Source organism: Perna viridis, chromosome 6, assembly GCF_037379345.1.
Source record: "Perna viridis isolate PV_CMFRI_1.1 ecotype Kerala chromosome 6, ASM3737934v1, whole genome shotgun sequence".
In the NCBI taxonomy this organism is placed as follows: domain Eukaryota; kingdom Metazoa; phylum Mollusca; class Bivalvia; order Mytilida; family Mytilidae; genus Perna; species Perna viridis.
The window spans coordinates 22,712,526-22,729,972 of record NC_142450.1 but is presented as its reverse complement, the minus strand read 5'-3'; the positions used below and the strand labels follow the sequence as shown (position 1 = coordinate 22,729,972).

The window sequence follows — 17,447 nt, the reverse complement described above, 5'->3', positions numbered from 1 at the left end:
TAAAAAAAATTAGCCTATTGCCCTGTTTACCTTTCTGAACTAGATAGCTTTGATTTTTGTTAATTGATTGGTTTCCTTTTAAAACAACAGAAAGCAAAGGAATACAACCCATTGTGGTCCCATTCGAATTGTAAGCTCCACTTTTAGATTGACCTTGAAAACATATGGATTATCTATCAGAGTGTATGTACAGTCTTCAAAATTGGGACCAGCCCACCAGCCAATGGTGGTAAAAATTGCAGCGGGCTTGCAGAAATTTTGCGTCTAAGCCAATGTTTCCCATATAAAATTATTTTCTGATTAAATATAGGGGGCTTCTTGTCTGAAATTTAGATGACACAGACTTTAAGTACATGTATTTGTCAAACTTGATCAAAATCTGCCACAAAAGTGCTATTTATGAACAGTAGCATTACAATATTCCTTCACGAGTACTATAAAGATAAATAAAAATATAAAGAAGCAAATGATACTACATCGTTTGATTCTGATCGGTAGCTATAACTCAAAAGTTCTACAAAAGAAATACCGATAGATTAAGTAATAATTACCCTCTTTCTTTTCAAACAATACATACTTATCTGAACATGTACATGCACATTTAAGTATTTTTCTGAGTGTTTTCTATCAAACAATGTATACATGTATGTATAACATTGCAGATTCACATAATTAATAATACCAACTTCAGCAACATGTATATATGTATCTGCACATTCAAATACACCTAGTTACATGTATGTTAAACAAGGTATTGGCGCCATTAAACTTGAAAAATTACAAAGTCTGAGAAAATTCTAAACTGTTTGTGACGTCATAAAACCAAAAAAAAAAATTGATTTCAATTATCATAGCAGATTAAGAATACTGCAAAACTTATGTATTTATTAGAAGTTTTACTGCTACTAAACCATGATACCTGCTTTAGCATTGCATTTTTTGTCTGATCATATAATGGTGTGGATGACCTACAATGTACAGGTATAATGACATACCAGATCTAAGTAAGACTTCTGGAGCGATGTAGTTTGGTGTTCCGACTAAGGAATGAGCCAAACAGCGATGTCGTTCTCTGTGTTTGCGCCGTTGTAAAGGTTTTTGAATTTCACTACAGTTACATTTCACATCTAGGGTACAATTCACATCCATAGAATCTTGTCGAGCATGTAATCCATCTGTTGAAACACACATAAAAGATATGAGTTACTTGAATTTTTTATACATAGTCATACAATTAATGTTTTATCAGAGCGTTTTAATGATATAATCAAACATGGTAGACATGACTGGTAACTAACATGAGGACCAATACAGTGTATAATTTGTATTTTTCAAGTATAAAATTGAAAATTTCCTCTTTTTAATAAAAAAAAAAAAAAAAAACTGGGGGAGGTTTTTTTTTTTTTGCAATTGTCACAGCAAACAGTAAGTTTAATGAATAAGATAAAGATGAATAACACTATTTTATCTTCATAAATATTTCACCTGATTTAATTTTTGTGCTCCAACTTTGACCGTAAATATAGCGAAACTTAAATCACTGCGAAAATAACCACTTTCAAATGTATACAGTATACAGCCATATTTGGTTTTTAACCTTATTGAACATCATTGTTTGACAAAACCAAAATGTGTGAAAGTGTTAGGAAAAATTTGATAGCTACATGTATATTAGTGGTTGAAGCTAGAGCAAATACATGTACATGTATGTAAGTTGTCGTAATGGCAATGGTTTTGTTTTACCAATTTTTAGCAATACTCGTAACATCACCAAGAAGTCATTTTTTCATCTGTGCTACATGTAGATCTAATATTTGTACGTATTATACTGTTCTCATAACAAAACAATGATTTGACACCATATTAAGGAGTTGTTTTTATTTGCAAGATGACTCCTTGTTCTGTTTACCAATGTTCTTAGTCTCAAATCCCAATATTCACTTAGAAGACCTGCTGTGACCTATCAATATCCATATTCCACGACATGCTGATACCATTACAATAAAAAGGGGTTGACGATATGAAAACTCTGTTAGCTTACGATCATTTAAATACTTTAAGTAAACAAAAATAAGCCTTAAAAAGATTTGGAGATTTGTGAATACATGTATGAATCATTTCTCTCAGGGGTTGTCATTATTCTGCCTAAACCCTATGCATACATGTTGTTGACCTACTTTTGGGACATAAAATAAACCTTACTGAAATGTTAACCTTACAGGTTAAATATATACATGTACATGGATCTGATATGCACAATGCATCAAACAATATTTAAAGTCAAGCAAGCTACATATGTATGTTCATTATTACCCCATCTATGAAATGACATTTTAGATATGTACATGTACATTGTTGTTCTGAAAAAAAGAAAATGCCAAATGCACACAAGTGTTTAAGCACATTAAGAGTGCATTAATGTACATGTACATGTAAATTTCAATCCATTTCAAAACAATTTTAGACCAACATTTTAATGTTAAAGTGAGATAGATATACACATAAATATAACAAAAGCCCAACAGAATAAGTTACAAGTAATGATGCATTTTAATTCAAAGAACAATTCTTTCATGTAATGCCTTGAAAAAAGAATTTTGTGAAGTGAGGCTTTGATTGCATACTTTTTTAAATGTCAACCATATCAAAAATCAATATGTACCAGTAATCACTAATGAACATCACCAAAAGTTCCACAGTAAATACTCAACACTTTTTGTTCAAAAGGGTGAGTCTATATAACACCTGCTGAGTGTGACCAAAACAAAAAAATTAAAATTTTTCAAGATATCTTTTCCCCATTCTTGAACATGCACAGTTTGAATGAAATTCCTATGTTAACTCATATATACTGACATCATTATCCATGATTATATTGAATGTGATCAGAAAACTAATTGTAAACATTGGCACGATAAAAAGAATGCTTGATAATATCTGAATACCTATCGTCTACAGTAGTATTGCCTATTTAAAGTATAGGATTTAAACTTTGTTTGATCAGGACCTTTAAAATACATTTTCTCAATATAAATCAAATTCCATATCATGTTTTAACTTGAATCTAGGACAGTAGACCTGCTTATTTATCAGTGAAAATAGGTATCATATACTTTCAAGAGTGGAAAGTCCAAGACTTTCTAAAGTTTGAAATCAATGGTCCACTTGAAAAAAGTCCAGAATAAAGTGTCAATGAATACCGTTGAAAGTCCTGGTCCTATGCGAGTGGATTTGCAAAGGTCCCATGTCAGAAATTGAGGGTCCCAGACCTTGGACCACCATTAATTTGACCCCTTGCAAAATTAGGTGCTTCATTACAATCTTAGACAGCAAGCCTAAATTTTGTATTCAGTTTTCTCCCATTCTTAACCTGTGATTAATACTACATGTGACTTTCTAACTACCAAGCAGTGATTAAATTTCTGCATGACTTTTTCCTGGGATTTTACATTTGCCAAGTTTTCTATAGATGTCATGGGAGAAACCAATCTCCTTCAGCCTATTCTGGATTCAAATTATTTCTCCACTCTCCATGGTAAAATTGGTATTTTAACATGCATGCTAGAGCTTGCATGTTGAAAATCTCAACTTGAACATCTCAAGTGGAGAAATAATTTAAATCATTGTACAAATCTGAATTTGCTATAGGTACATGTACATTGTAACAGCAGGGTTGAGGTCCCATAAAACTGACCTAACCCCACCACATCTGTTGCATCTGTCCCATGCCAGGAACTTAAAATAAAGTCTTTATTAATCTTAATCAATTTTAAAGAACGACCATATATTTGTTGCTTTTATTGGACCAGTCAAAGACAGACTCCAGGTGTACAAAATATCTATTAATTCATTGAAGTCTGCTGTTTTGGGTGGTTTTTTTTTGTTTAGGGTTGTTGCTTAATTGAAACATATCCTGAAAAAATCTTTCATGGAAATTTTCAAAAAAAATCCTACACTATAATTTCTAAATGGGTTTTCTCGGAATAAGATGAACAGATCAGAACACACCATTCATTTGTGATACCGTAATTACCTTTTCAAGTACTGCGGTTGTGATGAAACCAGTCCTGTGCACTTAAGGACCTATTACATGTACATGTACATCACTAGCCTTGTGAAGTACAATTACAGCCAGTCAGTCTAATGGGTGTGCTGCACTGTTATAAACTAGTTATATAGGTTTTTTGTGGCATTGTTTTTCAGTCGATTCAATCACTTCAAATTTTATCAACCTATATATACAAATTGCAAAATTTCCACACCTTTGCAAGCTACATGTACATAAATCATAGTTTGTTTGTTGCCATTATGTAATGTATCATTATGATCAGCACTAAAACCTATATTTTTCTCAGGCTGCTGACATGACATTAAAAAAAATATCAGAAATATTCAAAGACAATTTTACCAATGTCATTGCCGATAGGGTTTGTAAGTCTCATTCTTGTTTCAATTTCTTTTTGTATTATCCTACATGTATGTATAATGTAGAACATATTCTAATATGACGTCTTCATATCGTCAAACAGTATATTTTGGTACAACCCCACTTTCAGCACCTGTGCACGGTCTCTTTTCTTTCACTGTTGCTTCGAGACAAAACACTGATTTAAAAATGTTTACGTGATGATTGAAAACAATTATATAAATATACACATTTAACAAATACGATGACATAAATGTACAAATTTAATCCAACTTACACACAGGGGAGGTTAAACGGAACAGCCATTATTTTGGCTATGCCTAAGGAAATTTTTGTCACAAAAATTACCGTTTTTATAATATTAGAAAAGAAATAATTCCTTCCAGAGGTAAATTTGTACTCATTTTAACATGGGTGTGGCATTTATATTTGCATTTAACATCTCGCTGTCGCTCTGTGTTAAATAATCAAATATAAATGCCGTACCCATGTTAAAATGATTACAAATCTACCCCCTCCATTATTTCTTAATTAAAATATGAAGACTAATTGGCATTATATTGATAATTTCTGGGATCTCAAAACACTGTTACATATCTAAATCTTCCTTCAATTCCTTCTTTTAAACACTTTTATTATGTAGAAATGGAAGTTTGTATTTGTATTTTTTATCAGTATTTTTACACTGAAAAAATGTTTTACTCATTTGGAAAATTGTAAGCATTTGAATGGTAGATTGGGACCCATACTCATGAAACCATGATGTCACATGAAGAGACTTACCATATTAAAGGTTAATGTTAGTTTTGAATGTCTCCATCACATCTTACCCAGTGATCAAGCTAAGAGACTTATCTGACTCAACTACAAAACTGCTTTTATTTTGCATTATGTCATCTGTATTTACTGAATGAACAAAATGTTAGAGAAAATCAATCTTGGGATAGCATTTGGAGTTGTTCGAGAAACTCACCTTCCTGATACTATTTGGAGTTGTGTGTTAGAGAAACTCACCTTTCTGATAGTACTTGGGAGTTGTATGTTAGAGAAACTCACCTTTCTGATAGTATTTGGAGTTGTGTGTCCATCGAAATCCAGTACATAATCCAAAATCAGTCAGTTTTATATGTCCATCACGATCAATAAGGATATTATCCGGTTTTATATCACGATGAATAAATCCCATTTTATGCACACTTTCAATTGCTAGCACTAATTCCCCTATGTAATGAATTGCTAAAGGTTCCTCAAAAATTCCCTTTTTAATAAGTAATCCCATCAGATCACCTCCTGGAACATAATCCATCACAAAGTATAAATTATCTCTATCTTGAAAGGAATAGTACAATTTAACAACCCACTCATTATCAGCTTCTGCAAGAATATCTCGCTCAGCTTTCACATGAGCAACTTGGTTACGTTTAAGAACATCACTTTTACGTAAAGTTTTCATTGCATACAAATGGCCTACGTCCTTTTTGCGCACAAGCGTCACTTCACCAAAAGCACCAATTCCTAATGTTTTTATTTTTTGAAAAAGAGATTTTTCCATTTTTGCTCTTTTCAGTCTGATATAATTTGACTCTTTTTGATGTAACATTCTCCTCATTTGACACTGAGCATCCTCCGATAAACCCACTTTTGCCATTTCACGTTCTAATTGCATACGTCTTTTCTCACGATCTTTGTGAGATTTTAAGAGATTTTCTACATGTTGTTCCATGAAAAATTTGAATGCCTGTGGAGAATAGTTCCGCACTAGAGTATCCTTCCTTAATTTATCCTTTTCCCTACACTCTGGTTTCCTCTCCGGCATGGGAGAGGTGCACCTTGTTTTTTCATGTGAACTACTTTCGGAAACAGTTGATAAAGTTTCAGTGTCCGTATCATCATCTTGTTTAGTCACTTGAGATTGTTTTGAGGCAGGCGGCGGTGGGATTGGAGGAGGTCTTGATGGATCAATAGCCTCAACCTGATTTATTGGTTTCGGCACTCGCGGTGGTAAAGGAGGTTGTTCGTTTTGCTGCTGGTTTGATGCAATTGTCTGAATCATATTTTGCATGCCTAGAGATTGATGCTGTGCTATAGGAGTGACAATTTGTACAGGCTGGGTAAGATGTCTGCCTGGATAAGGAGGTGGTGGTTTGTCAGGAATATCGGAATTTGTTGATGGTGATGAGGCGGTTGATAACATTGACATGGGTGACTGATTTGTAGTTCGAGACACTGGTGAACCAGATCTTGGCGTTGAATTATCAGATCTAAAATGATCATATATTCCATAAGCAGGAGGAGGACCTTGTTGTCCTTTTGAACGATTCGGAAAGTTTATTTGAATTTGAGGCCGTCCATTAGCTGTATGATAGTACGAAGCCTCTGGTGGAAGATTCATTGCCTCTTGCTGATTTCCATGTGCTGTTATTTTGATTTGACATACATCTTGCCCGGCCATTCTAGGGTTAGCACTGACATTAGGATTAGCAAGGTGAACATGATGTGAAGGATTTATTTGTAAAGAAGATATATAGTTTGCTTGTGATGTTGTAATGTTTGGCACTGGAGCAGTAGCAGTTTGTAATTTTGGTTTCTGAACAACAGTACTTTTCACAGGTGTCATAACAATTGAACCTGTCTTGGCAGACCATGCATCCATTGGATTACCTCCTCTAATTTGTAAATTTTGTACATTCAACGGCACATTGCTGCCATCAGGCTGACAGTTTGTAACATACTCTATAGGGTAACCACCACCAGGATAGTAATTAATTTGCTCACTTGGATTTGGATGTATATGAATAACAGGACTACTTGTATGAGGCTGGGTAGGTTGTGAGTAGGGTGGTGGAAGTTGTGGTTTGTATCGTATTGTAATGTTACCCCCATTGGCCGCTACTCTTACTGGCTGGCTAGATACCTGATGAATAACTGGCCTTTGAACATTTACAGGGCTCATTCCCCTATTAGGAGTTGCCGTCACACTCCCCTGAGGAGAAGGTTGTGGGGATTGAGCCGTTTGTCTTATTGGTACACTATTCGCAACATATTGTCTGCCAGTTGGCAATGGCTGCATAGGTTTTACAGTTGTTGATACTGGACCTTTTTTGGTTTGCGCCATTCCATTGTCTGGAGGAATCTGTCCATTAACAGGAGGTGTTTGACTCCTGGAATTAATTGGTGCTCTAGGTGGCACTGGGGGTGGAGTTTGGTCTCCATTAACTAGAGGTGCTTGATTCATAGCTTGAGGATCAGGCACACGATTGACAGATAAGGGATTCACACTTGGACTTTCAGATCTATCAGAGATTTTCCTTGGCTTAATGCTTTCTGAAAAAGAGAAAAAGCATAAAAATCATTATAACTAGCAAATGAATTGTTAAAAACTGAAACAGAAACTTTTATGGAAAGTACCATCTATCAACTAATAAAACGCTCAACATTTAAGTGCAAAGATATAATAAATAATGTTTTTAAGTATCATCTACCTCATAAATATTTTTAAAGAATGAGTACTAACTAAGAATTACAAACATTACTAGGAATAAGTCACAAGTATGAGAGTTATTAATGGAATGTGTCAGAACTCACAAGATGCCTCTTAGAACCAAAAAAAAATACAGTTCAGCTATCATTGATTTTACAGTTTCTACTTTCCACATACCAAGTAGGTTTATCTAACTGCTACTAGTCCTTTGTTTGCACATTTGTGTACATTATAATGTATAATCAATTTCTTTATTTCTGTTTCAAAAAGGGACTCAGACCTTTTTGAACTTATTTTTAGATGTTTTTAACTGTATAATAATTTTTCCACACTGGCTAGATTTAAAAGGGGGAGGGATGTGATAATGCTAAAGTAATTTAACATCACCACATTTTTTATGCCTGTCCCAAATCAAGAATTTCTGGCTTCTGTACGTATTGTTTGATTTCACTTTCATGTTGCTAGGGTATATGGGGAAACTATGATGTTGTACCTGTGTATAATGTTGTTTTGGGGCTAGCTACAGCCTGCCCTGTGGTGTGAGGGTTTCCTCGTCATTCATCGAAGACCCATGGGTGGCCTTGAGCTGACATTTCTCATCCTGGTGGGGTTGTTCATTTGACATATTCACCACATGCATTTTCAATATTTGGAAATGATCAAAGTTTTCTAATGGTCCTGGTTTTTCCCAATAATTATAACAGAGACTTCTTAATATAATGAGAGTAGGTATGGTGAATATGTCCAAGAGACAACAACCCTTCTTAAGTTGTTTTTTTTTTAATTTGTATAACTTATCAACAGCCCCGTGCAACACATAGAAGCTTAGAATAAGCCAGAAGAAATATGAGAGAGGCATTTTTTTGTTTAAATTCTAATGACATAGTGATCAAAATGAGCAATGAAGGGAGGTCCTAAGAAACAAGAAATTATTTTTAGTTGGCATTATGAAAGATTGATGGAAATGAATGTACCAAATCAGGCTTGCTTCCAACTATCAATTTTTTTTCTTGATATTGCCATTCTTTTGACTATTCTTTTTAACTTTTCCCTTAAGTCTGCCCACTAGCTTGGTTATTTTGTTATTACCCTTTACAGAATCTAAGTATGCAATGCCTACAAAGAGCATATGTGTGTATATTGTTTTAAATAAGAGGCTTGAGAAAGGCCTTAGAAGCCCCAAGCCAAGGTCTGTGATTGCGAAACTAGGTTAACACGGTAAATATACACTTGTAAATGTACCTGAAGATCTTATTAAGCCGTTTCTAGGTTCCACAATCTTTGCTCTTTCAATCTGTCGTATCACATGCAAATCCTGAAAATAGACATAGTATTATAGATTTTTCTCTCAAAAACTAAGTTACAAAATCAATAATAAATGCTCCACAGTTTGCAGGATGATACAATTATTTAAGAGTAGACTACATACCTAATTATACTACAGTTAGTTCAGTTAAATTCTACCACTGTTTTTTTGTCTTATTAGTTAAGGCCATCATGAAAAAATTCCTAGATTCTCATCCAACATTTTTCAAAAATAGGAGTGGGCAGGTGAATTTTATTTTATATTTTTATCAATTTAAATAAAAAATGCTGTCAATTTGAAAGAAATTGACATATATTGGGAAAAAATCTAAATAAAATTTTCCAATGAAGGGGAAAAGGGATATTTTTAATTTTGGCCTAATCCCATCCATTATAGGATAAAAAAGTATAAAACAATAAGAATACATCGCTACTCATCAGGTAGATTTCTGTAATACTCTCAAATTGTAAACACCATTGACCTTTCCAAAGGGCAGCCCCTTGATAGAAAATTACTATGTATTACAATGCATATTGTCCCAAAATCAATCAGTACAGTTGCAGCAGCTTGTTTCACTGAATCATAATTAAACTATTTAGGAAAAAACTTCGTGAAAATTGTGGATAACAACAAAAGACAAAACACATGTCTCCATATATGTAATACAATCCATAGCAGCTAGAAATTGTCAATACAAAAATGTATAATAACTGAAATGGGAAACTGAGCATATTTATTTGTGACCAGTCAAGGGAGTTTTTTGTTTGTTGTACGAATTCTAATTTGTATATCAGGTTTAGAAATACTCTCTTTATTTATATAAAGGCATACAAATTCACATATGCAGCAGAAGTAAGCCAGGGAATAAAACATTAACCATAACAAGTACATAAATAAGACTACTGAATGTGCCCCACCAGGACAATATAAATAAGACTACTGAAAGTATCCAACCAGGACAATATAAATAAGACTACTGAATGTGCCCCACCATAACAATACAAATAAGACTACTGAAAGTGTCCCACCAGGACAATATTGTGTTGTGATATGCACTATTTATTTTCCAGTCATTCAAGCACTGTAGAACATTTGGTCCAGTTTATGCCTGATCCTCACGGGTCCAAAGACAATTTTCACAGGAAATGTCATGTTACATGTTGTAATTTCATAGTTTGGCTGAACTTTTGGTCTAGCAAATCAAAAACTTCACTACACTTCTGCAAAAAGTCCAACAAACATTTGAAATCACTGTTTCTAAACACTGCTATCAGAAATTGATTTGCTGTGCTTTTCTGCTCTATGCAATCTCAAAACTACGATGAAAACACTATTTCTCTCCAATAATTTTTTATGCATTAAATATTTAAGTTATCAAATATGCAATATTGCTACACTCCTACATGCAAATCTTAGGATCAATCACAGATAAATCATATTACTTTGAGAATCAATTGCAGATAATGATGTTGCACAGCACGGCAGATCATGAGTGGGCATGAGTGGGCATGTGAAAAACACCTACATGTATAGCTTACATTTGTACAAGTATATTCTGGAATCATTAATTCAAGATCTATGAAAGCCCCCTATTGTACCTCTTATCATATTTAATAATATCCTTGTCAAAAATCTATTTTTCAATATAATAAAAACAGATGTGATAGTGTAAAATACGGAATTCAGAAACTTTTTTTTATTAAGTCAAAGAACTTAGACACTCTCAAAGTTCACTGACAGACCTAGGAGTTGCAAATAAAGTAAATGATTACAGGAAGCTTTACAGAATATGAATGAGAATACTGTTTTCCCCGAAGCATCCCGCCTATATAAGAAATAAGTCACCTAATGTAAAATCATATAAACAAATATTTTGTAACTGACATTAACAATAAGACAAGAGAGAAGATATAGAAATGATAGGTGTCAATTTACAGTAATAACATGACACAAATATGCCAGGAATGCTAAAAATTCTCTTGACTGGCTCTTTCTTCAGATCAATTACACTGAGTGATGACCTAACAGGGATAAAATGGATTATGAAAAAAAGATCAAGCCCTTTTTTAGTTATAATTCATTGACAAAGGAATGTCAAGAAAATATATATATATATATAAATTCATATTCAAGTTTCTTAAAATAGGTAACATGCTTAATTTAAACAATACAAAAATATACAGATTTTTTATTATTTGATGCCTTTTAAGGTAAATATTAAGACTGTAGCATCAAAAAGTGTAGTTCAACTAGTGGTTCTATGTTTTTTGGACCTTGAGTGATCAAAGTACATTTTGTACTGCCATTACAAAATACAAGAAATATGGTACAAACATAGAAATGGGTACTTTGTCTCTAGAGAGAATAAAGCAGGGTTCTCAATAAGTGCCGGCGACCGGTGATTTTGCCGTCTACTTTGACATTTGTGCCGGCTATTTTGTTTCTAAAAAAATTAAACTGAAAAAAATGTTCTTATTTTGGATGTTTCAAACATAAAAAATTGTGTCAGAAACCTTCGATTGCGGTGTTTATTGTCATGCAGATTAGTTTCCTTGATAACTTTTTTTTGTCATGATCGGTAGTACGATAAACAAACTTTAAATGTGGTTAATTCGGCACTTTTGTAATGGACATGATCCGTTTTTTTTACAGTACTGATTCAACATTTCCGGTCATCACTGACCATGTCAGAGTGCATACAAAAAAACAGTATGAAGTTGCAGATAAACAAATCAAGGGTTATCCTGGAAATGTTTGTATGGTGAGGGGGAAGGCACTTCAGTTATGAAAAAATTGCATGGTGGCCTCGTATGTTTTTCAAAGAAAGATATAAAAAAAATCATAAAGTTATGGTCCAAAAAAAAAAAGTGTCTTTCCCTCCCACATACAATCAAATCTAGAATAGCTTAGTGTTATAAACAACATGCAAAGCAGGCCATGTCATGCAAATCTGAAAAAAAAATCACACAAATTTTCAAATTTGAACAAAATGAGCTGAAAAATATTTGCATCAAGAATAAGTGATCAAAATCTCCTGCACTATAGATTTTCAAAATTTTCGGGGGAGAACCCCGGACCCCCCACCTCCCGACAGGGGGGTACCCCCATTAAGGCTCTGCCCCTCGCTCGTGCCTACGGTGCTCGGTTCGGGCCTCCTGGCCCTTAATGGTGCCACCTACTTTTCATTTTCTTCCATCTACTTCAAAACTTATTGAGAACCCTGCAACGTAACACATTGCATGTACAAATACTACAGTCTTGAAAGTAAAATTATGGAATTTCTCACCATAGGCTTGAAATCAATAACCAACTGCACGCAAAGAAAACTTCTTAAGCATAAGCCTGAAAATCATTATTTGAATTCTAAATCTTGTTTTCTTTGAATCACTTTGTCAAACCATTTACATCGTTTCTGTGAAATTCTCTATCATGCCATCATAAGATATGAAAACTTTCAATAAGATCTGGAATTATTGCTATCATCAATGTATTTTGTTGCAATTTGAAAATACATGTACCAATACCTCAGACCATATTAAACAGCTGGGTGTACTGTCCAAATTTCAGGGAGTAACCATCAGATTTAAAAGGGATTTATAGGGGTCTATGTAATTTTTTTCTTGATTTTTTATTTTGCCTCAATTTTGGTACCAAGTCTATTATTTTTCACTGTAAGTATTTTGCTATAAAACCTAATGCTTGTCCTGAAATTTTTTCCACCGTGATACAGCCTGACCATTTGATCTACTTGCCTTATAAATCAAATGGTTCCTCCCATACTGAATTATGTCCAAAAATTTAAACATCAGCTAATTCCGTCACAGCACACAGGACAGGTCACATGATACAATTTGTTAGAACTAAAGTGTATAAAAGAAATTGAAGAACAGCTCCAAAAGTAAAAAGTATTACTAACGTGCTCAAAGGTTGAATCCAATATCGATTATAAAACTAGAACGTTTGATTTCGATGAAGACCTTTTAAGGTAAACTTTATAGTTTAGTTTTAGGTTAATATAGCATATGAATCATTCATTCAGAAACAAATCTTTGCTCCTAAGCATTCTACAAGAACTAGAATGAATGATTCTCCTTTGACCTTCAACATTTCATTTTGCATAACACTTAAGGGCAGACCACACAACTATTTGTCATAAAAAAAAAAAATAAATGACTTTTCGCCATACTTACCTGTTCAGCTAGGTAGAAATCCAAAGAAGACTAACTTCAATCTACAGTTACATATCCAACTTGAATTTTATATGATGTAAACCTATCCTAACTACCTGTAACTATGCAAACTCTTCCTTAAAAAAAATCTCCCAAAATGGCTTACCTGTGCTCAAGGTTATTCAATGTTCTAAATACTTTCTCACACAATTTCCTCCATAAGCTTTAAATTGTACCTGATATCAATCATTGCATCCAATTTCAAAATGTTTTAAAATTTCATGTACAAATGTGTATATAATTATATAATTGTGGATCATATAGCGTCATTAATGTCCAAAAATATCCTATTTAGTCATGTCAGGCACTTGTTTAAAATAAATCAACAACGAACTTTTCCATACTTTTCTTTTCAACACTTTACATGTGCCTACCTGATAATAATTTTACCAAGGAACGGCTTTCCAATTTTTACCTGTTCACCTACTCAGCAAATGTTTACTACATAGTTGCATTGTCAAACATAAAAGACTGTTTTGTTACAGGTATGAGAAGAACAGAGACAACAGTATTTAGACTTTACATGCTTCTGTATTGATTGTTACTAAACTCTGCAGTAATGCTATTGTTTGATTTCCCAAGAAAAGAATGTTAAGGCTTAACCAAAACTATTTTTGATACTGTTTAGTGATAATCACTGGTCGTAAACGACAGTTTTGAAATATTAAAGGTATGTCAATGTTTTATGTGAAATGAAATCATTGAAGACTACCGGTAAGCAATTTTAGGGGATAGGTTTAAATTTTTGAATTAAATTGAATTCCATACATCTTAGTCTGAATCTAAAAGTATCACATATAAAATTATCAGTTTTATCCAACTTCAGAGTTACATGTTTAAGTGTAGTAACATTTAGAAACATAACATTAGAATATACTTTGTATACTCTGTTCCAAGTTCTATTTTGCTGAATATCCCCATTTTTAATGAAAATGGAAATGACCATAAAAAAACTTGGGTTTTTCACTAAACCAAAAGCAATGACTTAATTGCTTGAAATGGAAAAGAATCTTGCTGCTTTGTTGCTAATGAGACATAATAAACATCTTTTAGTTTGTAAATCATTTCAAAATCAGTTCTTGTCAGTCAGAAAAATGAAATTTGATGTAGCAGTTTGTCAGTCTGAAACAAAATATCATTACAAACCAATGAAACTGATACTATCGAAGAAATGAGTCACAACAGTTGCGACAGTATCAAGGGAAAATAAACCCAGTGTTTGCCTTAGCCACTAAACCAAAGCCTGCCTTAGCCACTATACTGAAGCTTGCCTAGGCTACTAGACAGAAGCCAGCCTTAGCCACAAAACCAAACGCCTGCCTTAGCCACTAGACTGAAGCTTGCCTTAGCCACCAGACAGAAGCCAGCCTTAGCCACTAAACCAAAGCCTGCCTTAACCACTAGACTGACGCCTGATTTACCCACTAAACCAAAGCCTGCCTTAGCCACTAGATCAAAGCCTGTCTTTAGCCACTAGACCAAAGCCCCATAAGATGATTCTTGCCAAAGAAATTGTGTGTAAGTTTTTTCAAGGGTACAATATGTATATTTTTCTATTGAAAGTGTAGACTGGGGCTAGCTCATAAAAGTTTACTGATCAATTAATAAATCTATATTTCTAATGGTTGATACAGATATCTTTTGTAACCTAAATTATTTTGACATTCTTGGCCAAAACAGACATTAATTAGATATGTTAACTTATGCTCTAATTTTTTTTTAAACTTTTAGGTAAAATGTATCACTAAAAGAGACCATAGACTTTTTTAATAATTTACTTTTATACTGAATAGACAGAAATATTACCCTTTTAAATGCAGTAATAATGGAATATGACATAATATTTAATTAAGTATCCATGAAAATCAGATAAAATTACATAACCAATTACATCAATTTAAAAACAGCTTTATTTAAATAATTGAAAATTGATCTAAACCGCCTCATTATGTGCCACTAAAAAACACCTAAAATTTATCACACAGCGAAACCTGACCAAACCATAGCTTGAATGAATTAACAAATTGTGTTCAGAGTCTTTGTGTTTTAACATCTTCAGTGGCATTTCAAAGATTAAGTGTCTAAACTCTTAGTCTTTTGAAATACTTCTACATGTATATGTACTTGTATACACAAAGTTGGTAAACACGGGTTTCACAAAGTCAAAAACCTTCTATAGAATGTTTTTGTAAATGCTCTTTTTTTAATCTATTAGTAACTTTTAGGGGTGGGGGAATTCTTTGTAATATCATGAGTATTTTTGACAATAGCCATATACACGTATACTGTAGGTTTCAATTGGTAACTGATTTTTTGCACTTACACTCACTAATTTCATTTGGGAAACATGTACGTGTGATCATTGTGAGATACTGGTCCAACACAGTATATTCAGGATAGTACTGACAGGACTATCACATTCTAGGTTTTTTTGTAGACTTGCTACAAGTCTCTCTGTAATATATATTTTATTTGATTAAATATCATTACTATCAAATATTCATTCACTATCCAACTGCTGTATTCATTCACTATCCGTCTCTCTGTACAGCAGTTGGATAGTGAATGAATACAGCAGTTGGATAGTGAATGAATATTTGATAGAAATGATATTTAATCAAATAAAATATATATTACAGAGAGACTTGTAGCAAGTCTAGGTTTTTTTGCTATGAAAGTGACATATGCTTATGAGAAAATATAACTGGCATTGCCATATGAAAAAAGTACGTAAAAATGCATGTTTTCCTCCTTTGATAAAAATATATACAACTACAGGGTGATTCAAGGTGAAAAATTTATTTTCATGGACAAAACCTCAATTTTGAGATCATAGTATTAACGAAGGTTGCCTATGCTTGCCAAAGATGGCAAGTTATTAATTGAGTCAAAGAACCCTGTTTATAAGAATTGTTAGCTAAAAATACATAACAGAAATTAAAACCATTTACAAATTACCAATGTAAAAATAAAAAAATGATTTTCATCAGTTTTTACATTGTTTAATGTTATAGTCATCAAAAAAATAAAGCATGCATAAAAATGTGACACTAAAAACCATATTTTTTTTTATCAATACAATATATTTTAACCATAAGCAACTATGAGGACTTTCAGACTTTGATTACAATTGCTGAACATAAAAAGGACTTTTCAGATCCAAACTCACACATGACATTGGCCACGGGCAGACAACCAACAAACCTGTACAGTCCAAAGTCAGGGGGATCTACGTTCATGAATTACAATGTATATAACGAGAAAATGTTAATTATATCTACTGAAATTTTTTTTAGCTTGCGCAAGTCTCACTCAATGGTGTTTCAAACTATATGAGTTACGTGTTGAAACAAACTGTTAAACATCAACAAGAACTGCAATTCATTGTTTGAAACATTTTTGAATAGTAGTTGATAAATACTGAATACAAATTTTTTAAATTATATCAGCTGCAGAATTTTTTCAACACAATTCAAATGAATATATATGAGTATGTTGCTCAACAAAATGAATATGTATGTGTATGTTGCTCAACAAAATGTATATGTACATTGCATGTGTACATGTATGTCGCTCTACACAATTCATTAAGACATCTGTAGAAGTTTGGGCATGTTGCTTAGGAGCTGAATTTTTTTTTTAACTTTATAGGAAATTTTGAACCTTCATCATATATTTTGTGTGGTTTTTCACCTGCGATTTTTAACCTGTCTCCTTTGTCCACTGGCAATCAAAGTATAAAAATGTACACACTAAAAATTGTTAAGTCTTATTTTCACACCTAAAAATTATAATTGGTAAACTGTGCATTTAAAGTTATTCTTGCTTAAAATTAGTGGAGTAATACAAAATGTATTAGTCTAAGAAAATTTTAAATACATATGTGACGTTCATTACATATCTAATCATACTGACAAGAAAATTTTAGCATAGGCAAAAACAAATAAAATGCTTCATTGTGCAGCTTGATACAACCCCACAGATGGAACACAAAACTGTTTGGAA

The 17,447-nt window shown here is 33.1% G+C and overlaps 1 protein-coding gene across 3 annotated transcripts in view; it reads right to left on the bottom strand.

The window, feature by feature from the left end:
- LOC148614104 (serine/threonine-protein kinase LATS1-like) overlaps positions 1-17,447 on the bottom strand; it is a 39,355-nt gene that overhangs the window by 13,900 nt on the left and 8,008 nt on the right. For 2 of the 3 annotated variants that reach the window (XM_088587961.1, XM_088587960.1), the window contains exons 3-5: positions 9,150-9,222; positions 5,483-7,750; positions 996-1,175 (exon numbers count right to left, since the gene is read on the bottom strand). In XM_088587961.1, coding sequence (XP_088444087.1) covers positions 996-1,175; positions 5,483-7,750; positions 9,150-9,222 — 2,521 coding nt within the window. Of the gene's footprint in view, positions 1-995; positions 1,176-5,482; positions 7,751-9,149; positions 9,223-13,548; positions 13,779-17,447 lie in introns of those variants that run through there. The other variant, XM_088587962.1, reaches the window with a different exon arrangement.